At 37.1% G+C, this 23189-nt stretch overlaps 1 protein-coding gene across 1 annotated transcript in view; it reads right to left on the bottom strand.

The window, feature by feature from the left end:
- Positions 1-4600: 4600 nt before the first annotated feature.
- LOC128260954 (insulin-like growth factor 2 mRNA-binding protein 1) overlaps positions 4601-23189 on the bottom strand; it is a 33227-nt gene continuing 14638 nt past the window's right edge. Inside the window, 6 exon segments of the mRNA XM_052994331.1 lie at positions 4601-7679; positions 7773-7928; positions 8326-8910; positions 8912-9059; positions 9113-9487; positions 10227-10400. Of these exon segments, the coding sequence (XP_052850291.1) occupies positions 7287-7679; positions 7773-7928; positions 8326-8910; positions 8912-9059; positions 9113-9487; positions 10227-10400 (1831 nt within the window). The 3' untranslated portion in view covers positions 4601-7286.

Genomic DNA, 23189 nt, shown 5'->3' with positions numbered 1-23189 from the left:
AATGTAAATAGTGGTATTTTTTTTTGTAAATTTTCATTTTTAATTTTATGATTTTTTTTAAGATTTAGTTTATTATGTGTAAAGTGGTTTCTATATAGTTTGCTCGCCGTTCAAAAATTGAAAAAATGATGTGGGCGGGATGGGGGTTTGGTAATGAGGGAATTTGTGGACTCGTTGGGGTGTCCAGCGGATGGTTTTAATTATAAACTACTATCACACAGGCAAACCAGGCGCTGGATGGAAAAGAAAAAGGGAAGAGGGCGATTGGTTGGGCATGGGGTTTTTGGGAGGGGCGGAGGGTGTGGGAGTGGGAGTGTCAGGTTGGGTGACGAGGGCGGCAAAATGAAATACACAACAACAAAATTATAAAAATTATCAAAGTAAATAAGCGGGAATCGTAGATATTCCCATAGGGGTAGTAAAAGAAATCAAATGGAAATCATTTCAAAGATGCCAAACAGTGCAATAAACTTACTACACAACGCCAAGTTTATCGATCTATTTTATAGTTATGTATGGTTTATAGATTATTTTTTTTTTTTTGTTAGTTTGGTTAGGATATAGTTGATGTTGCATGTGTTTGTATGGTTGTGTTTTTGCATGTGGTGCGTGTGTGGATGGGGTGTGGGGGCGGGGTGTTTGTGTGTGTGTGTGTGTGTCTTTGCAATAAATATAACGGTAACTAAATATATGTTGTAGCTCAGTCTCCAGTTGATTACCGTATATAATCTATTACAAATCGAAACAATAAAAAAATATATGTATATTATATATATATACATATATATATATATATATATATATATGAATAATATTAAATAAGGACTATCAAATATATAGGTATATATATTCAAAATGCTTGAAATGTACAAAAAACAAACAAACAAAGCTCAGTGGTCGGGGCAAAGAGAAATCTTTGAACTAGTTTCGCTTTCATCTCATTCTGTTTCGTTTCGTTTGCTTCTCCTTTCCCTTTCTATCCTCAAATTATTTCGTTTCGTTCCAATGCGTTGTCTACATCATACATCATTTTGATGATTTTTGATGTTGTGTGGTTGCTATTGTACATTTACATTACGAATAGGGGTTTCCATATCAAATTTTACATAAAGAATTTAGTGTGTGGGGTTGTGTACTCAAAACTTAGGGTCTTCTTCCCTTCGGTTGTTGTGTGTTTTTAGTTAATGCTTAATCGTTTTTTTTGGGTTTCATTTTGTTGGATTTTTTTTTTGTGTTTTTTAAGTGTGTTTGTGTAAACTTTTTTAGTATATTTTTCTTACGGCTGACACAATAGGTTTTTCTTTTTCTTCCATTTTTGGATCTTAAATGCTAAAAATATATAGTAATTGTTGAAAGATTTATTTCATGTTTTCTCTTCTCAAAATTGTTATATTCAGTTTCGGTTTCATTAGTTTAGTTTTCATTTTTCTGTTTAAGATTTCTGTTTATCTCGCTTTCTGCTGCGATTTCTTGCTTTTTTTTTGTATAGTTCGTTTTTCGAAACGCATGAGTTTTCCATACGTTTTGCTGTTCCATTTCATGCGTTCTGGATTTGCTTTTCAATTTTAGTTGCTTTGTGTCGTATTTCAGGGTGAGTTGGATTCTAGATTCTTGATCTTGTCTGCCTGTTATTTCTTTTAACTTTTTTCGGCTGCTCTGGATTTCTGGCTGATTTTGCGTCCAAATTTCTTTTCTAAACTAAAAAATAATGAACCCCCAATTTGCATCGATTATATTTGTGCTGTTTTATCTTCCTTAGGATTGCTGAATCCTCGTTTATAGTTTACCTTTTTCATTAGCAATATTCATTATATTCAAATTCATATTTTCACTGTGTGAGTGGCGGCTTGGCTTTTTGGGCTATTTGCTCTGCTTTCTTTCTGCTTTCTCTGCGTGGCTAACGGTTCTCTGCCTGTTCTTCTGCTTCTTTCTGTTCCATGTTTGTTGTTTCTGCTTCTGACTGTTCTGTTGTCAAGCTTGACTTACTGTTAAACTCGTTTTTGTATCGTTATCCCTATCGTTAATCCTTATCTTTGCTTTTATAGAATGTCTCATTAATCAACTGTTCCTCTCTCTCTGTCTGGCTAACTACATCGGCTGCTGCTGTTGCTCTCTAACTTTTACGCGCCTAACAATTGAAGAAAAAAAACAACTGTTTTTGTATGTATATGCCTAAAGAAAACTTCTTTCAATATTAGGTAAAATCCCTTCTCATAATAGACAAAAAAAAATGTTTTAAAAAAATAATAAAACTTGATTTGTACTCATGTTTGTACCGCTAAAAAACGTCTTTCCCTTCTTTTCGTTTAGTTTTCCTTTGTAAATATTTATATATATGTACATATATAAAAAAATATTCCTTTTTAAAAAAGTATTCTTCCCTTAATCCGTGTTTCATAACATTTTTTATGCTTGTAAAGAGTTTATCTTTTTTATCGATATCGATTTACCTCTTCCTTCCTTTTATTTCATATCATTTCACTGCATTTTTAAAGAGTACAAACTTTGCTTTTTTTCGTTTTATGTTAAATTATATTTATAAATCAAAACTAAATTAAATCTTCTGAATTCCAGTAGCAAAGCAAATTGTTGTTGTTTATTATTCGGGTTCTAAACATGTGTTTTGGGGCTTTTAATCCCAAAGAAATCGGCTGTCGAAGTACTTTTGTGGGTTGGTGTGTGTTTTTGTAATGTTGGTTCTTGCGGGTGTGTGTGTGTGTGTATATATGTTTGTGTATAAAATGTACATCAAAAGCATTTTTTGGTTGTCGTTAAATAATAAAATTTTTTTTTTTATAAGTTTAAATTTTTTTGTTTTGTTTTAGTAAGTAATTTTTATAGTTTAAATAGTTGTTAAATTTAAAAACGAGTTTATCACACCTTAAACGTTATCAGTACTTGGCACAACTTACAACACAAAAAAGTACTTTTCTCATTTTTCTTTTTCTCTTTTCCCATTTTATTTTTCGCTCAATGGGACAATTCAATTAAACGTTTTCCGGAAAGAAAAACCGAAACAAAATTGGCATGAGTGATGGGAAAATGTTTGAAAAATAGAAACAGGATTGTCGAAAAATGCAATGTATAGAATTGGTAGCAACCTTGTAAGTAGATTGCAACCCAAAAGTTTTGTACATTTGGTGTCGACTGTACTCTGGGATTTCGAAATGCTACACTCATGCCAAGTTCTGGTTTTTCGAGTTATGCCCAATTTTTCCGATTTCCCATTGGGTTAAAATTTAACTTGCTCTTACTAAACCGCCTTTCAATTTTCGCTTTTCCTGCTGGTATTTTTCGCTCTCATTGCTCTCGTTCTAACCGTTGCCTCACTTTCCTACCTGCTTTAATAACGATATAAAATAGCCTCTAAATACTAAAAAATAATTTCGTTTCTGCATTTCACTCTCCTCACAATCGCTTTTCTTTCTTCGTTCTTCAACTGAGTTCTCTTTCTACATCATTACCATTATCTTTATTCTTATCTTTGTCTTCGTTTTTAACGCGCACGCTTACTCACAAGTTTTTAGTTGTTACTTCGATCTTTTTCCTCATTTATATTATGTTATCGTGTTAAACCCCCTGTCGAAATAAACCAGAGCTATAGCTAAATTATTAACTCGTCCCTTTCATCGGTCTGACTTTTCTTTGATTCAGCATTTGGAATAATAATTTTCATTTCTTTGTTCTTTCCTTAATGGAATCTTTTAGAAAAATTCCATTCGTTCTTTATAAATATCGTTTTTAAGCATAGATCCACATATCTATATATAGATATATATGTATATGTATAGGTCTTTATATTGACAGCTTTGGACATTTTTCCGTAGAAAAAAAAAAGGAAGGCATAATTAATTAAAATAATTAATCATTATAAACAAGTGGCAAAATGTATTAAATGTATATACATATATTATATATATATATAGATACATACATATATAAAGATTCTCAAGTATAACAAAACAAAATGTCACGCATTTTCAACATACACATATATATCGCATATATATACATATATAGCGGCTTGATTCTCGTATATAAAGATCAATGTTAGTGCCCAGCAATATTCTTATATACACTTCCCATCCCCTCCTCATCCCATCCTGCTCCTTTATCTCCTACATTCCTCTGTTCTAGATTGATCTGCTTAAGCTTCAGTTGGTACATATGGTCCGGGTGGGGAGTTCGACCCAAACCTATTTCGCGTAGGGCTTTGGTGGGTGAGTGATTGTTTGATTGGTTGCTGTGGGTTTGATTTGGATTGGATTCGGTTTGGATTTGGATTGAATTCGGATTCGGATACCGATTCCGATTCGTTTCCTTTGGGCTCGGGAGAAACTTCTGGAAAAATATCCATTCGCCTTTTTGTCTTTTAGAAGATTAATCATCGAAATGCGTTAACTTCTTCTGTGATTTGGTGATATGCCTTCTCCAATGTTTTTCTGATTCCGGTTCTAGTTAGATTCGTATTGGTTCTTTTATTATTAGTTTTTCTTATTTGTTTGCTTATACACTACGTTTAATTTTATGGTTGTTTCTCATAATTTTTTTTTTTCATTAGGATGTTTTAGCTTTTATATCCATTTTCACGCTTCGCAAGTTTGTTTTTAGTTTTATTTTTTTATTTTTTTTTTTTTGTAGAAGATAATGCACTTACATTGAGGTATTTTAATTACTTTTTCAATCTTCTTCAAATTCTTCATCTTTTCTGCTTCTGCTTGTTTTCTTTTGTTTCTTCTTAAAAAGAACTAAGAAAATGTGATATTTCAAAAATTGGGCTGTCCTAAAGCTTGTACACGCTTGTAGATGGTTTTCAGTTTTTATCCAAAATTTGTATTAATTTTATTTCATCCAAAATTATGTTCAGCTCAAAAGTTTCTCTTTTTTTTGCTTGTTTGACCGAAATGTTGTATTTTTTTAGGTTTGCTTTTTGTTTTTTGCCGAAATGTTGATTTTGCCTTGATTTTTTTGTGGTGTTTTTAAACTGTCTGCCTCCGAAGCAAGTGTTATACAAACAAAAGGGTTGGATCGATAGGGATTGGGGCTTTGATTTGATTTAATTTGATTTGCTTGACTGTCTGTTCGTTCAACTACTTCGTAACATTAATTCTATGGAATAGCAATTTGTTTAACATTTACGTTACAAAAAAAATATATAGTTAATAATTAGATAATAGCTATTTCAAAACAACACAAAATTGGGCTATTGCTATTGTTGCTTATTTTGGCTGGTGTAGATTGTAGTTTGATTGTTTGTTGCTCCGATTCAGTTACTTGGGTTGCGGCCTCTAGCTATGGTATTTTGGTCATACGGTTATGGTAATATATTGTCCGTTTCCGCTACATTTACGATTTCTACAAAATGCATCCTTCGGTTTTTATTGCTTCGTGGCTATGAATTAGACTTTGATTTGGGTGCGGATTGGCTGGCTTATGTTCTTGTGTAGTGCAGTGTCCCATCCATGTATAACAGCTTGTCTCTCATACACGCTCAAACGTTATAACGTAACACTTAACGTTAACTGATCGATTAAAAAAAATTAACATTTCAGCACCGTTATTTCATTTCTAGTTAGTTTTGTTTTCATTTCAAGGCAAACACATTACAATAGTTTTTATTAACACTATCTCTCGCTTTTTGCATTTGCTGTAGCGTTCTTATATCCTCTCGATCCTTTGTCTTCTCCTTCGGCTGCTTTCGCACTAAGTATAATCAACAATTCTTGTAACTCGTTACCTTGCAAAAAAAAAATGACTGGTATTCGTCGTATCCATCCTTACAAACAACGTTTCGGGCATCGAAAAAACTATTTTACAGCTGTACAGTACAGTAAACATTGCTCTCGCTGGCGTTTCTTGTTCCATCCACATCCCTTTCTATCGATATAGTCCCAATATACACACTCATCCGTCCATCAATCCATCCAGTACAGCTCTTAACGATATTGTATACATAGATAGTGGTTTCTTTTTGGTGGTTTGGGGTTTGGGTTGAGGTCTGTTATACTACGTATAACAGTGGGTGCGCCAACAGTTGCATCAACTGTTGCACATTGTACACATAACTTTATCAACTGTTATACATTTGTTATAACCCAGAAATGAGTGCTTGATAGAAACATTCTTTACATTTTTTGTTGTGGATCGTGGGCTCAAAATAGTTATGTTTTTGTGTTTTTGACGCTTTTGTTGTTTTCCATGTCTGTATTGTTTTCTTTTTTTTTTTTTGTTTGATTTTCCTTGGTTATAATTTTTGCTTGTGTACAATTTTCGGTTGTGTTGGAACCAAACAAATGTTTGTTCCTTTTTTTTCTTGATTCTCAATCTCATTCTCTTGCGCTTTGCTCACTTCTCTTCTTATATTCTTTCCACCTAATATACGCTTACTAAATCTTTGTTAAAAAAAAATAATTAAAAATAAACGTTTTATATTTAAATATATTTAAAAAAAATATAACGCATACACTACTAAACTTTCCTTCTTTATCCTTTAATTTCCCTTCTTGCATTTAAATTGTGAGTTGATAAATTTGGGGGCTTTCTCTTTAGTTACTTTGACTGTTTGTGTTGTTGTTGAAAATATTGTTTACTTTAAAAAAAACTATGAATATTTCAAGACATAGTGCCACACTGCCTTGAAAAAGAAAACTTGTTGGGCGGTGCCGAATTGTTAACCGACACAAAATTTTACACCTAACAGAACAACAACACAAGGTTGGGGCTGGGTGTTTTTTCTTTAGTTTTTAGTAGTTTGGGTGATTGATTGCGCTTTCTATTTAAGTTTTCTCTTTATTTCTTAGTATGCAAATGAAGAATGTTGTTATTGTTTTTCTTGCTGTGTGTGTGTGTGTGTGACTTTTGCTATGCTTCTTGTTAAAGTTGCAATTCACTCATTAAAACCAGTACAGCTTCTTCGCACGGGACACTTTTTGATGTACTTGGTGTGTTGCCCTATATGATTTTGTTTTTGTTTATGCTCCAGGTTATTTGCTTACTTTTGCCGTCGCCTGTGCCAGCACAAAGGTGGCGCCTACGGTTAGCATGTAATTACGGGGTTGTAAATAGTAGTGGGTGATTATTGGGGGATTGAAGATTATGGGTGTGTTGTTGTGGAGGTAGTATCAACAGAAGAAAACCCTGCCTTGGCTATTGTTGGCGCTGTTGCTGCTGCCGTTGATGTTGATGTTGCTGCTGTTGCTGCTGCTACTATTGCTGATGTTGCTGCTGTTTCTGCTATTAGTGTTGCTGCTACGGCGCCGGTGTTCTTATTCATCGATGTTTACCGCTCACTGCTGTGAGCTCGCCAGCTGCTGCTGCTGCTGCTGGGCTGCGGCCGCAGTTGCATTGCCCGGTGGCGGCGGCGATGGCTGCTGCTGCTGTTGCTGTTGCTGCAACTGGTGTGAGGTCGCTGCCGTCGACGCTTGCTGCTGATGGTGTGCAGGCGTCGTCGACGATGACGACGCAGACGACACTGGCTGATGATGCAATTGCGGCGGCAGCGCCTGCTGTTGCGATGGCGACTGTGGCTGCTGCTGTTGCTGCTGCTGGGACCCGCTGGTCGCAGCTCCGGCGAGGCTCTGTTGCTGTTGTTGCAATTGTTCTTTGGCAGCTTTCTGTTTTTTGGTTATTGGCGGCGGATTTGTCGACAGCATCATGGCTCGGATGCGTCGCTGTGCAGACTGAAAAGAAACGAATGAACGGAATTGAGGCGTTAATTGTGCAACAACAATTAGAATCCCCTTTCCCGCATCTACATGTGTCTAAACACTCACCTGTACGCTGTAGAATGGTCCGATAATGTGCACCGGTGTCTCCTCATCGCCGCCGGATGGCGGTGCAAGTGCATGCTCCGGCAACTTGATCACGCTGCCCGTCACGCGCTGCAATTCGCGCACATTCTGGCCACCCTTGCCAATAATGCGACCCACCTAAAATCGAAATGAGTTAGATAAAAGTTTATAAAGGCGTAAGCCGCGGCATGCCGAAATTTTTGGGTCAAGGATATTAATGATTTAGATGCCTTGCAAAAACTAGGTTTCTTAACCATTGGTGACTCAAAAAGATATACAACTTATTTATTTAATTCGTTTTACATGTTTCACATTAAATTTGTAATCCCCAATAAAAACATAAGTCTGTTTAGATTGGTTTAAACTACATTTTGTATAGCCTGTCTCATCTACGTCTCGAGGCTCTAGTTAATTTTTGTTTTTTATAAATTAAAAAAAGGGAATACAAATAGTAAGACGGCTGGTAAATATTATTAAAAATGAAAAGCACTCTATCTAGAGCACCCCTATCCGTGATCGAAAATGGATTATTTACCTGAGAGCTCGCCACAAGCAATTCAACTGTGAGGCGCACGTCGTCCGTGCCACACATGAAGCCCTCCTCGCGCATCTTCTCGAAGATCATGTACTGCGCCTTCCACTGACCCTCCGGTGTGCCAACAATCGTCACCTTGCGCTCCGTTTGTTGGTCCAGCGGCTTGTCGGCGTCAAGGGGGGCTATTTTGAGGGATGCGTTCGAGAAGCGCATGATGCTCCGGATGTGCGAGCCCTTAGTGCCTATGATGGCGCCGACAGCGTTGTTCGGTATGTAGAGATAGGTGGTCTCCTGCAGGTCATTGGGGAAGACCGGTGGCACCACGCTGGCCGGGGTCTTGGACATGGCAAAGCTTTGACACGAGGGGAACGGCATGCTCGTATTGAAGACCATGCCGTTGCCCGGTGTCGACATCATTGCCATGGGATGGAGACCGGGGAACATGAGGCTCTGCGGCGCCATCGCCTGCAGGTCGTTCTCGTAGCTTTGGCGCAGTTTGGTGCTAATCTGGTTCTCAGCACGCGACATGTTCTCAATCAATCCCTTGACCGTGATGATCCGCTCCAAGTTGAAGCTGTTGATGTCAGTTGATCGAGCTGACGGTGATCTTCGTATCGGTGTCCTGCATGATCCGTTTGATGGTATTGCCCGACTTGCCAATAATCCGTCCAATCAGATTGTTGTGGGCGAGTATTTTGAGGCAAATTTCACTGCAATCGGGGGAGAGTTGTTCTCTATTAGCTATTTAGAAATTGTTTACAGCCAAGATGCAAAGACGACAACCTACCCCTTATTCGTTGAGAGGGCCTCCTGCTGCATCACTTCCAGGATGCGCTTGCAGGCATTGGTGCAGTTCTCCGGATTGCCATAGATCGTGATCGATTTCTCCAGCGAGCCAACGTTCTCCTTGCGATGGACGTCGACGCGAGCACGGCTCTGTTGTGTGATCGTCCTGATGGTGCTGCCCTGGCGGCCAATGATGGCACCCACCATCTCGCTCTGCACAAGGATGCGTAGCGGGAAGTCCGCCTGTCGTCCGGGGCCGGGCATCCCCGGATACGGATTGCGCTGGTTGCGCTGGCTACGCCGCTGGTTTTTGTCCAGCTGCTCGGCATGCAGCTTGCTACCCTCGAACTCGACACCGTTTAGACCACCAGCAGCTCTGTGTGGGAGAAGGAATGGTAGAATGGGAGAATTATTGTTTAGTTAAGTCAAGTATTCAGCTGCCATGATAGAGTTTTAAAGAAATTCAGCTAATCCGATCCCAGTTCTGCTTATCTTACATGCAATTCCAACATATGTATGTTGCTAACATTTTGAGGAACAGTTTAATTAATGCAAAATATTAATTGCAAAATTTTATACATTTTGCACATCTGCATCTTTAAACATTATGCTTAGCAATCCAATTAAAGGTATTCATATGGTATTGAAGTCACAATCGAGTACACTTTTGATTTCTGCATTTTACATGCGGTCATTATTTTAATTTTAAATTTTGTTGTGAATAAATCAATAGTTAGTCTTCCTTTCTTGTATTGGATTGCCTGTAAACATTTATCATTTACTATATTTTAAATGTAAAATTTGCTAAACTTTGATCGAAATTTGGGATAAAAATGGCCATTTGGGTAATTTGGAAAAAACGCTAAATATGGGTAGAGAGGTAGGTAAGCCACACACAACCGCATTCGTCACAAACCCACAAATAAACCCCCAAATATTCCCAACCCTGCCCGATAAAGAGAAATTTGTATCTGAACAAAGGCCTAACACTAGACTCTCACGAAAAACCTTTAAGAAATCAATGGTTCTCTATGAGGTCTGGTGCTAGGTTGAAAGATCCGCTTAGAACGATTCTTAGATGAATAATTTTTAGATGAGTAGTTTTGGGTATATACCTTTGCGCCTGCTCAGGATTTTCGAATGTTATATGTACTGTTTGAGTATTTTGATCCTTACTAGAAATAGCCTCACACTGTTTGACGATGCCATAGGGCTTCAGTAGCGGTTCGATGTCTTCGAAACGTGTTTGCATCGGTATGCCGCTTATTAAGATTTTTGATGTCGTAACACTGTGAAGAAAATAGCGTAAAAACACACAAGAACAAGAAAAACAAACAAACACAAAAGAAACAAAAATAGTAGTTGTAGTTGTAGTTGTAGTTGTAGTTGTAGTAAGTAGAAATGGTAGTAGTAGTAATGATAGTAGTCCAAAAACAAGAGGGACGGAAGTGGGTGAGTGGGGGAAATGGGAAAATGAATTACATAGATAAGAAAATATATGCGAATAAAAGAAAAGTAGTAATAAGTAGTGAAGAGAAAGCAGTCAAGTAAAAGAGTTCTGTCGAGAAGCTAGGGACAAGTGTTGCCAGAATTTAAGCGAAAAAATATACAAGAGTTGTCTATTGTTCGGTGAAAAAAATGTAAAGCTCTCGCGGAATTTAAACAATTCTAATTCTAAAAAAAATTTCATAATAACATACATATTAATAATACAAACAAAACAAAAAAATATAAATCCGTGTGTAACTTCCAAACCTAATAAACAAGTGTCGATTTTATACGAAAAGTACATAGCCGTTTATGTGGATTATATTAATTAACTTGTTAGTTTTTCCCCAGATTCTGGCAGCACTGAAAGAAGGCAGATGAAGAAAAACACATAGACAGAGCGAGATCAAGCAGCGCAACTAGCATCTAAAGAGCGATTTGAGCGGGCAAGAATACGAATGATTTGATTAGGGGGAGGGGGGTTCGTTTTTCTTTTTTTCATACATTTTGGGGAAGGCGGTTAGGATTAGGGTGGGAAGATAATCCAAGAGATGCAAAACACAAAAAGGAGCACAGATCCCCGGACACGTGTAACGATTAAAAAGAGGATGGCACAATTTTGTCGCTGTGCGAATGCGTGTCTGTGTTTGGGATGAATGGGAAAAGTGCAAAAATGTTACATTCAATTCCAATGCAGGGCACAGAGAGCGAAATTGTGAGAGTGGGTGCGAAAAAAAAAACAGGAAGTACACTTATCGCATATGTATGTATATTAGGAACTTTCACAACGATACTCCTACCCCGAAATGTACAAAATGTATACAAGAAAATGTTATAATTTGTTTTTATCACTTACTTAAAGTTATATTACAATTTGTATTTATTTCAGGACTTCCTATTACAAACATTAATTTTAGACTCCTAAAAAAATATATATATATTTTATGGAAAATAGATGACCCCACTGGAGATGGCCCATCTGAACGCCGAGGGCATGGCCAACTGGTTCGAGCGGTACTCGGTGAACATCTACGCGGTCAGTGAGACGATGGGACCAAGCCAGAAGATGAAGGGTCCCGTCGCCGTCGAGGTAATGCGAAAACTGACTCACCTAAGGGGTTACCCCAACTTGCATCTTTCAAATTTTACAGATTTTTTGTTCATATTTTGGAGATGTAACTAATAAACAGTACGTCCTTAAAGTTCAAATGGATCAGCACAATATTGACAAAGATATTAACATTGGCGTGAATCCTTCGATTTTTTTCGATCCAAAAAAAAGTTGCATTATAAACCATTTTGCCAAAAATGCATTCAAGGAAAACAAATGAATGTAAAAAACGTCAAATCGATATTGTCGAGCATTTCACTTTGACATAAAGATGACAAAAACAATAAATATTTAGCTAAAAATATTTCAAAACTTTTTCAACTTTTACACATAGAACTAGAAGGCAAATAAAAAATCGAATTCGATTGAGTATTTTGATTTAATACTGAACTGATTTTTTTTTCTGTGTACCAATGTTGTCGTGTTTTGGTGCTGTTGTTGTTGATCTTCGAAGAGCCCAAAAATAAGAAGGAGAAAAGACGACGGCAAAGGCAAACGCAAACGACGCCTGGAATGTTGCACATTTAATATCGTGTTTATTTTTCTTGGAAGTAATTTCACTCCCGTCGACGACGTCGCCACTAAGCTAATAAAAAAAAAAGAGAACCCGAGAAAGCCACCAAAAAGGAGGGGAAGAGGAAAGGAAAAGGAATGAAAAAAGAGTAGTCGCGTGGAGCTTGCTCATTTTGTTTCTTTCATTCTCGCCTTGTTGTTGTTCTTGTTTTTCTCTGTAATCTCATTCGCTTTTGTGTGTTTGGCACTTTTCTTAATTAACAGTTAACATTTTTTTTTATTCTCACACACGTTGTTTGTGTTTTAACTCCGTTTCATGAATGATCTTTAATTAGCCGTCAGACCGCATGCGTGAGTTTCAAACATTGTACAAGCTGGTATCATGAACCATGATTTTATGAACTTCAAAGTTAGTGTAATCATATTTATTATTTGATTATTTTCCAAAATAACAGAAATGCAATACAACGTAAACATTTTTTTTTAATATACATACATACATACATATGTTAAAATTTTGAACACAATGCCTCTCTTACGTGTTCAATTATATATTAAAAGCAAAACAACTATCAATTTAAGGTTAGGGGTACGAAAAACAACCTTAATAATATAAGAAAAAATTTATACAGCAGTGTTCAGTTCAAGAAAATATGTTTTTTAAGATAGAAAGATACTCTTTTATTTTAGTTTAGAATTATCATTAAAAAAAATAAAAAAAAACTCGGCTTTTGTTACCAACGGCATCCTATTTGGTTATTGGGAATATTGTCATGAATCGTTCTTTACTCATGTAAGATACTTTAAAATAACATGATCATCTGATCATCTACATAGTTGTGAGTTACAGTAAATGAAAACTAGAAGAGGGAGAACCGAGAAAACGAGATTAAAAAAAGGAAAAAGATTGACGCATGCCGACATTCCAGCATTCCATTTGCCATTCACAGACCATCCGCTGCTTCCAAGTCCCTCCCGGTTTTCTTATTTTTTTTTTCTATTTTCTCCACTTTGCACTCCCGCTTTGACCGGTTTTTCTATATGTTTATGCCAGCAAAATTCTCATGCGATTTATCGGGGCTTGTGACGCTTTTCCAGGAACCGCTGGCAAAACGTGGAGCAAATTCTGCCACCGTTTGCTATTTTTCTTTTGCTCCGCTGGAAAACTTGGATTCGCTGGAATCCGATACTCCCCAATGACGGTCAAACTGTGTCGGTTAACTGTAATTGCTGAGCATGCGTCACATCTGCTACGCTGTGTATTTGTTGTTTTGCTTTTGATGCAAATGACAAGTTGCAGTTCGTTGACGTTGCGTTATGTTGTTGTTTTGTGTTGTGGTTGTTGTTGCGTCTAGCACACCGGCTGCATCCAATAAGAGAGGAGAGCGCATCGTTTTTTCTCTTTCTTTCTCTGCTGCCCTCTCTTTGTTTTTCTATCTCTGTTTCTCTCACAGTCATTTGCAAGCAGACAGTGCAACAATTTTACTTTTGTTGTGGTTGTTTTCGTTTTACTAGGTATTAGCATATACACATATTTTCATGTGTATTGATGTTGTCTTTTTTTACCTGACATGTGACCGATTCTAAGCAAATGACCTCTGGCGCAATCACACAAACGGAAATAAACACGCACACATATTCGCACCTGGAAAAGCTTTGTTATCAATGCGCGACCTTAATGCGATGGCTTACAGTCGGGGCAAATAAAAAAAAATGTAATACATTGAAAACTTGATTATGATAAATTTCGTTAGAATATACAAAACTAGCAGATTGAAAATCTGCGAAATGGACATTTGTAGCCTAAAACCTCCCATCCAAACAATTACTTACATATTTTAGGTATTGTTTAACAAAGTTTAGCTCAATTAAAAATATTCCTACAGCAAATTATATGACCATTATAATTTTACCATAAAGTTACCGCTAAAACAAAACAATTATTAACCAAGTTTTTCGTCAAATAACACACCAGTTGAAGTTGAAAAACAAAAAAAAAAATGTAAAGCACTATTAGTTTGCACGCAGCTGTATGCACACGCATACATGTACACCAGATGCAATATACAATACACTGTCAATTCTCCAATCCCAATCAATATACGACATTTTCAGCGTAATCGAAATCGACGTGAGCCGCCCTCGCGTATTTATTTCTTTTTTTTAGCTTTTATCTCTTTTATAAAAAGGCGGCGCTCACTGCAATCAAACACATACATATGCAGGACGCTGCTTTATCAGTGCACGCGTTGCATGTGTGTGCTTTCTTTCATCCTCCTTTTTGTTTTTCTTTCTTTTTGTTGTATAATTTTTATGAATGAAAAAGTCGGAAATCTGCTGGCTGATTTCTTTGTATTGCAACTTTATTTTTGTCTCATGAATATATTAATACTTGGCGCTTGCACACAATACGAATGTATTCGTTAAACACTGCGCCCAGACACGCATGTGCCACATACATATGTATGTATGTATTTATGTGTGGTGTTCTATTTTCATGGCATTCCACAAGTTGCTGACAAACACCACACACTCACTGTCAGTCATAAAAAATCTACTAAGCTTAGTTTTCTCATTAGTTGCCGTTCCTTGAGTTTCTTGTTTTCCTTGCATTTTTATTTGCCGTGCTTATCCATTGCCCCCAAGCTTTTTCACCATTTATTTGCAAATAAAAAAGTAGCAAAAACGGATTTGTTTTGTCAACATATAGAAAATAATAACTTCTTTCCAGCTTGCAGCTGTATGAAAAGAAAAATTATTATAGTAAATTCAATGCTTTTTGGACATGATACTGTCATTTCAATCACTTAAGTATAGTCAAATATTGAAAAAAAAAACTTCTAAAAAAAAAATCATTTCGCAGCAGTGAGGTTAAAACTCAAGACATCTTTTACTTTCTCGAGCTTAACATCATATTAATTGAACTTTAAATATATTAAAAATATAAATATTCGATTTTAAATCAAGAGATACTTTTTTTCTGTGTGAGGGGTGTTTCAGTTAGGGGGAAAATGCTGAGACAGAGGGGAGAAGGAACGATTGGTGCAACGAATACAGCAGCGAAAAGCACAACGCTAGCATTGTTGCTGGCTGCTTTGACCTAAATTGGTGTACGGTGGTGTGGGGACGCTTCTCATTGCCACCCCCCTCCCACCAACACCCACAGTGAAAATCATCACTTGTCGCACACTGCGTTTTCCGATCCGAACAAAGCGAATCTGTCACCTTCAGTGTGCCAGGGGATTCCACCAATGCAACCTTACGGTAATAGCATTTAAACTCTATAACATAACATCCGTCAGAAAAATGTTGTCAAATTGCCTATGCCTTAAAATATATATATTTTAAAGAACGTTAAAATATTTTAATGGGTGGATCCTCAGACATTTTAAAATATAAAGCATTGCTTACTTATATCTCAAATCAAAGTTTACCACACATTTCATGACTTTCATTTATTTATATTTTAAAAAATCCTCACAATTTTATCCAAAGCTTTATGGCTTTAAAATCACGCATTTTGAAATTTTGTAGCTATTATCTTAACCTTAATTGTGTATAGCCATTTCTATGACAAATTCGTTCTATTTTCCACTCTATGGATACAATTGCTTTTTGTTTTGTTGTTTGTCCGTTTGGTTGGTTTGTGCTTTGGCGATTATCATCATCATGCACACGTAAACAAAATGGCGAAAAGAGGTGGTCGAAAGAAGGGCCGCGGAGGCTGGTTGGCTGAGTGTCGTATGCAACCGAAGGCCGGTGGGCGTGGCATGGGCCACAATTAATAGAAATAAACAAATAAAACCGAGCATTGTAGTCGCAAATGGGAAAACTGAAGGAGAGAAACTTGCAACTATATGAAGTCCATGTTATGTAAATTTCTTAATATTTTGTAATCATCAAAAAAAAAAAACAAAATAAAAGATTCTTTTTGTAAAACAACCCACATTTTAAAATATGTTCCACATTGTTTACTAGTAAAATGATTATTCTTCAAATGAACCACTAACTTAAGGCGGTTCATTTGGTTCCTATAGTTTTATTTTGTTTTGAACACAAAATGGACTTAAATTTAAACTTCTAACAACTCGAACTTAAAGTTAAAAATATGATTCTATAGGTCGAATGAATGGGGTTTGTTTACTTAGCATACAAATGATTAACCTTCTTAGCCAATCCCATAATTCACATTTTGAATTTAAGTAAAACGAAGAAATTCAGAGATCTTGAAAGGTGTTTGCCAGAAAAATCCAGCTTCGCAGAGTTTGGATTAGGGAAAGGGAGCGGTGAAGCGGTTCAGTGGTCTTATGAATTCAATCTAGATACACAACATATGACTTTGATGGATTCGCACCTTTTGCTGGCATGATAGGAACTTATATCAAAATGTGTTGTATGGCTTACATGTGCATAGAGTGGTTCAAAAATGTTGTGTTTGAGCCACTAAAATATACATATGTACATATGTATAGTCTTTGCCATGGTGCGAAATGTGGGGAAATTATAAATGGGATAAGGGTCGGTGGGTGGCGGGCAACACGCAAACTCACCGATCCAAATAGCGTATAAACGATTGTTTTTGTTGATAAAAATTGTTGTTGTTGCTGATGTTGTTGTTGAGTCTGCTGCTATTGTTGTTACTGTGCATTTTGTTTTTGTATTTGTTACGCGGCTGGCCGATTGTTTTTGCTGTTGATATTTGATTTATTTGTCTTTGCAGTGCAAAACTTTTCCCTTATCTCTACTCTCCTTCCACACACTCGCTCTTTTTCTAACCGATCACACACTTTGGCATTGGTCTTTCTGGTTTATTCTTTTTTGCTCTTGTATGAACTTTTCGATTTCGTCTATTTCACAATTCGCAAAAAAAAAAGAAACTAAAACAAAAAGAAGAGAACGTTTATGACAAATATGTCACGCACACAAACGCGTCCAGTGAGTAGGAGAGGGGGAGGTTCTCTCTCACTCTCACTCTCCGCTCCTCTCCTCCCACTCTTATTCCTCTGCCTCCCACCATCTTCTGTCTCACTTTCCCGATCCACGCGCTTACTTGTTAATCACACACAAAAAACTGTGTAGAAGTAGGGGGCAAAAAAAGATGTTGCTATTGCTGATATGGTTTGGGTTTTTTTTTTGGTTTTTTTTTGACGTTTTTGGTCATGCGTATGGGCTTTAATTCGCCGTTGGACTGTGATTTCTGCTGGATGCGCTGGCGTGTTCTTTTTCTTTTTACCCCTCCCCCTTCACAAATGACTCACACACATACACAATGCAGTGCAATCGATCTCGCAGGCTTGCCTATCGATACATATCGGTGAACCGTTATGTTTTCCACTGGAATAAACGTGTTTTGCTAATTAGCGGTCAGCAGAGCAGGGTTGCCAACTGTTGCGTTTAGCAAGTTAGTGGGAAGTAGGTCAGTTTATCTAAATTGATTTCTATTGTTGACTCCCGCACACACACACACTCACACACACACACAGACACATTTTCCAAGGCGAAGAAGGTTTAAAGAACTAGAAGAAAAGCCGGCATAACGGTACACTCAAAAATTTTGTTTTTTCCACTTTCTGTTAAATGCAATAGTGTTTGTGTGCAAATGATAAACCGTTTTGAAAAACTACACAAAAAGCTACGAAACAGAGGAAGCAGCAGGGCGTGGAAAAAATCGAGACACCTATTTTCGTTTTTTCTTCACACTCACTGTTGTTTTTGTTTTTAAATGGCAAATGCGTATGAGAAAAAAAAAGCGATAGGCGCTAGTTTTTTGCAACCTTTTAAAGTTTTTTTTCGCGCAAAAGAATGAGGTGTGCAAGGCGTAGGATGAAAAAATTTAAAAACAACTGCCAACGCACACTCAAACACACGCGCCTATATTTGAAATTTTTTGCCGTTTCAGTTTTTATTTGTAAAATTAGCCGTGTTGTTGTATTTATTGTTATAGTTGTTGCTTATTGTGTCTGTTGTACAACTACGACGCGCGTATTTCCGAAAAGACAACCGCAAAATGCAGAGAGTATGAGCAAAATGAGCTCGGCCAAAGCGGTGGAGAACAGGCGAGCCAAACGGGAATGCCAATGTGGACAAAAAAAAAATAAAATAAAAAAAAGCTGAGAAAAGCGGAGAGCTGACGGCGTCAGTGCAACAACAATGACAACACACCGCAAAAGCAGCAACAACAAGGCAACAAGGAGAGTGGGAGCGCCGACAAGTGTGAGCAAGTGAGCGAGAGATTTGCCGAGCTCCAAAAACTTCGGTTATTTTCGCCTGTGTAATATAAGTGTGTGCAAAAAGACGGCAGAAGTAGGAGAAAGAGAAATGACCACGTTAAGCGGTTACGTTAAATGGCGTTGCCAGATGGTCGTGGAGATTAGAGGTAATAAATAAAATATAGTCTTTAAAGATCTAATGATCTTGAAAGAAAATTGAATGGCATGCATTATGTTTGCAAATTGTAAGACAAATGGTTTCAGTCGGCATTGATTATGCCTTTATAAACATTTAAGAATGCTTTTTTAAAATATATTTTTTTTATAATTTTAATAAAATTCACCCTTTTAAGAATTTTAATTAATTTAGAAAGAAAACACACTTTTATGCTACTTTAGATTTGTCATTTGTCAGCATATTAATAAATTATCTAGCTGTGTTCGTAAAACATACATTTATTTAGGATAATTGGCGCCAAAAATTAAAATTGGATTCTTTGATCTTTGGTTACTTTTAAGATAATATTAAAAATTGACAAATCTATTTTTGATTTAGTAAACATACAATTTATAATCCTGATTTCAATCGAGAATATTTTACTTAAATATTAATATAAATATGATCTTATCAATAAATAAATAGTCTGATATTTTGCAGTCAAGTGTAGTGTGCGCTCTCTTTCTTTCTCTCTTTAACGCGATCTTTCATTGTGTGATTTTGCATGCGCTCTTTGTTGTTATTTGGTTGCTCTCTTTGGCCAAGTGCAATAACTGATTACGTCACGCATTGCATGCGTTCTGCGTGTGGACTTTTTGTGTGTGTGTGTGTGTGGGGCATGTTTGTTGTTTCTGCCCGGCAGCAGTCAAAGCAACAACAATCTGCGAAGACGATAGTGCGCGTCAACTATTCGTTATTTCCGGCCATTTATTGCCTCCCCTCTTTCCCTCTCTCTCTCTCTCTTTCGCTCTCGCTTTGCTATTTGTGACACACACGTGACATTGCACACTGGTCGGCGTCGGCGTTGGCGTCACCGTCGACGTCAGCGTCGCCCCCGCAGTGGCAGAAAAAAAATGTTTGGCAACATGTGTTGACCGCAAAAGCGGCGGAATCAAGCGAAAGCAACGGTAAAAACAGTTGTAAACAGGAGGCAACAACCCGCTTAAAGTTGAAAAAGAAATAAGAGGACAGCAGAGAAAAGTGAAGCGCTGCTCATTTCGGCGGTTCAACGGCCGCAGCAGCAGCGCCCCTAGCAGCCGGCCACGTTGATCACGAATCGCTGATAGTGCGCAAACCCCAAAAACCAAAAACACTCGCACCCACAGCAGTGGTCAACTGCTTAGGAGTGGCCCATTTAAAATATCGTTAGGAAGAGCGATGTCACCACCAAATTCTTATTTTTGCAAGTGGAATTTATGGTGACTTGGAAAAATAATAATCGCATTGGATACTCGGTAAAAGTTTTCCACGAAATCCATTTTTGTGAGCCAACCAAATTTAACTTAATTTATTTTAATTTTATTTTTTTTTTTATCAAAATAATATTTTAAGTATCTGTTTGACACGTAGATTTCAATTTAATACCTTTTTACTTTTTTTTGTCAATCAGTACTAGACACATAAATTTCTCTAAAAGAGTGTATAGCCCACCTTTCGGAAAAAGTTCACTAACTTGAATAAGAGGTTTCAATGTTAATTGTAAACTTACTATTTGACCAATTTGTTTTATTTTTTGTACGGGAAAAACTAGTATTAACTATAAACCATAATTTTCCGTAAATATATCGTTAAATTTCACGACTACTTTAACCTCACTTATCAATAAATAATAACCATAGGTCTATTAGAATTTGGAGCCAATATCTTTGATTCTTAATACAAAACGTCTTTAATTTAGTTGGAAATTATTAACCGTACCACAGTAGTTCTAATGCTGACCGCGATTGTAAGGACAGAGAGCTTTCGTGTAGCTTTGCTCTCGCCAAAGAAACCCAAGAAAGCTTTTTTTGGCAGCTGTCGACTTAAACGCGACTTGAATCGAATCGAATGGAAAATAAAAGAAAATAAAAGAAAAGAAAAGAACGCAACCCCTACTAAACCCATCGGTGAAATGCTTTCTTCACTATCGGGAGGGGAGAGAACAAATAAAACAAACAATGGGCTAGACAGGAAGAGGTCACACGGAACAGGACAAGACCCTGACCAGACCCTGTCAGTTAATTTTGAGGTCCTACCTGCGTGTCGAACACGCCACGATCACGGGGATCTCGAAGATCAGCGGGAACACTCGAAGACACGAAAAGGGTTGGTTGGTTGGTTAGTTGGTTCGTTGGTTGGTTGGTTGGCTTGCTCGCTGACTGATCGCAACTGGCAGCTGGTGCCAAAACTAAAGAAAGTGGTCCTAACGGGGAAGAAAGTCCTGCAAAGGTGTCCTTCTGCCACGTGTACCGGAACAGCAGTTGCCATCCTTAGAGCTGTGCCCGCAGGTCGGATAACAATATCACATAAGGATCTTGCATTAAACTCTTCTGGCGCTGGGACATTTATTTAAAACAATACTTTAGCCTTTAGAGGTAAAACCAGAAAACTATCTTCACAAATCTTCTAAGTAAGTAAGGTTTATGTCGTGGTCAACGTTTAACAAGGTTAAATTAGAAATGTTACAGCCAAAACTCATGCCATATTTTAAAAATATTAGAATTCATTTTAGCAATTCTGATTCAAAACTATGAATTAAGAATACGCATAATAATAGCATATAGCATGTTTAGAACAAAAAAGCATAAAAAATATGCTAATTTTACGATGGTTTATAATCGTGTAAAAATGCATGGTTCCTGTTTTTCAAATACTAAATCCTTCTAGGGTTAATGGCATTTCACCTGAGGCTTACAAATATCTTTAGATATTTTTAAGGCTCAATACGGATGAGATGTATCGATCTAAAAAACGAAGGAATCAGAGATTCTTGTCTCCAACGCTCTCATTTAACAAAAATCACACGAACGTGTATTTGTGCCTCTTCCTTGGCAAGCGTTTTTTTTTTTTTCATTTTGGGTTTTGGGTTTTTGGTTTTGGAAAACTAAGCCAGCAGTAACACGAATCTCCAGATCTCTCATACATCGCTATACTCTTCTTGCCTCTCTTTTTTTTAGTCTGGTTTGCGCATGTGTGCGTTTGTCGTTCGAATTCTTGGAAATTTCTAATGAACACAAACCCAAAAAGGAGAACACAAAAATGTGGTAGAAAAGAAATAAGAACACAACCAGCAAGAATTTGCGGCAACAGAGTGGGAAAGAGACGGAGGTAGGAAGACAGACAGAGGAAGGAAGATGTTTTTAAATTAGATGCAGCATAATCGATGTTCGATGTTCGATGAACGATAACCTACAAATCGGAATGCAATGCTGTTTAATTTTCAATTTTGTGCTTAAGCTGAAATCTTCGACAATTACATCTTTAAGATACAGTTGCATTCAAGTAAAATTGAAAGCATATAGCATTGTCAATTCCTTTCACTAGAAAATATATGTTCTATAACAAAGAACCTACATATGTATGTATAAATAGCTAAGCATACTTTGTCCACATATGAAAAGAGTTGACTAAATCTGAAAGAAAGGTCAATAATAAAAATCTCTAAAGGTAAAGACAATTTTAAATATCTTATCCTCGTCTATCAATCAGACTTTGCGACAAAATACTATTAGCTTGATTCCAAGTAACAGTTCGAACTTAGGTGATATTTCCATGATTTGAGGAAAGAGACCATAGTTACGATGAAGAACCTTATTGAATTCCAAATAAAATGTGAAATGAATGATCCTTGAAGGCTTAACCCGGTTACAGCATCACCTTCAAATTAGGGCAGGCCAAGACTGCTCTTGTTTTGTACCTGAGAACTATCACGAAACTCCCACACACACAAAGCGCACACTTGGGCAGTTGCTACCTCCACCGATACCTGTCTACCTGGAGTAGGAGTAGGAGTAGGAGTACCAGTACCAGTACCAGTACCGAAACACACAAAATATGTGCATCCTGTTTGCTACTGTCCGGACCGATTTGCCAAAGTCGGTGTCCTTCTGCTCTTCCGCTGTGCAACAACTTCAACTTCCAGCAGCAGTAGCAGCAGCAATCACTGTTCGCGGCAGCGGAAATTTGGAGGGCCACGCCTTACCAGCCCCCCCCCCCCCCTGCCCCCCAAATCCCCAAACCACATTCAAACAAGCTGCTCATTATGGGCCAGAGAATATGTTGTTTTTGGACAAATGTAGGTAAAGTGTACGTAAACCATTCCCTACTGCCTCCCCCGCCATTCGTTCAGTACTTAATTTCATTCATTTGATTCTATACAACGCAGCTACACTGAGAAAATCTAAGCCTAATGAGATACAGTTAATGTAGCACAAAAATCACACATTTCTACAAAGCTTCATTTCGTAGAGTTCAGTAAATTAGAATATTCACCCAAACGTGTTTATAATATGAAATCAGGTGGTTTTGTCTGGTCTAATTAGTGTGGATGTTACCTTTTATATTATATGACATTATTATTTAACTAGAAACGTATTTATTTGTAATACAACAAAAATGTGTAAACAGTAATATCTTAGCTTAAATCTGTATCAGTGCTACCTTTTTCTAAACAATGTACATAGCTGGAAAACGTTAACATTTGTTAAAATTGAAATTGAGAAAATGGATTAACAATATATAATCTTTTTGATAATTTAGGTATGCCATTTCTAAGGTTATT

The sequence above is a fragment of the Drosophila gunungcola genome, assembly GCF_025200985.1.
Source record: "Drosophila gunungcola strain Sukarami chromosome X unlocalized genomic scaffold, Dgunungcola_SK_2 000046F, whole genome shotgun sequence".
Taxonomy (NCBI): Eukaryota; Metazoa; Arthropoda; class Insecta; order Diptera; family Drosophilidae; genus Drosophila; species Drosophila gunungcola.
This window is presented reverse-complemented; position numbering and strand designations above follow the sequence as displayed.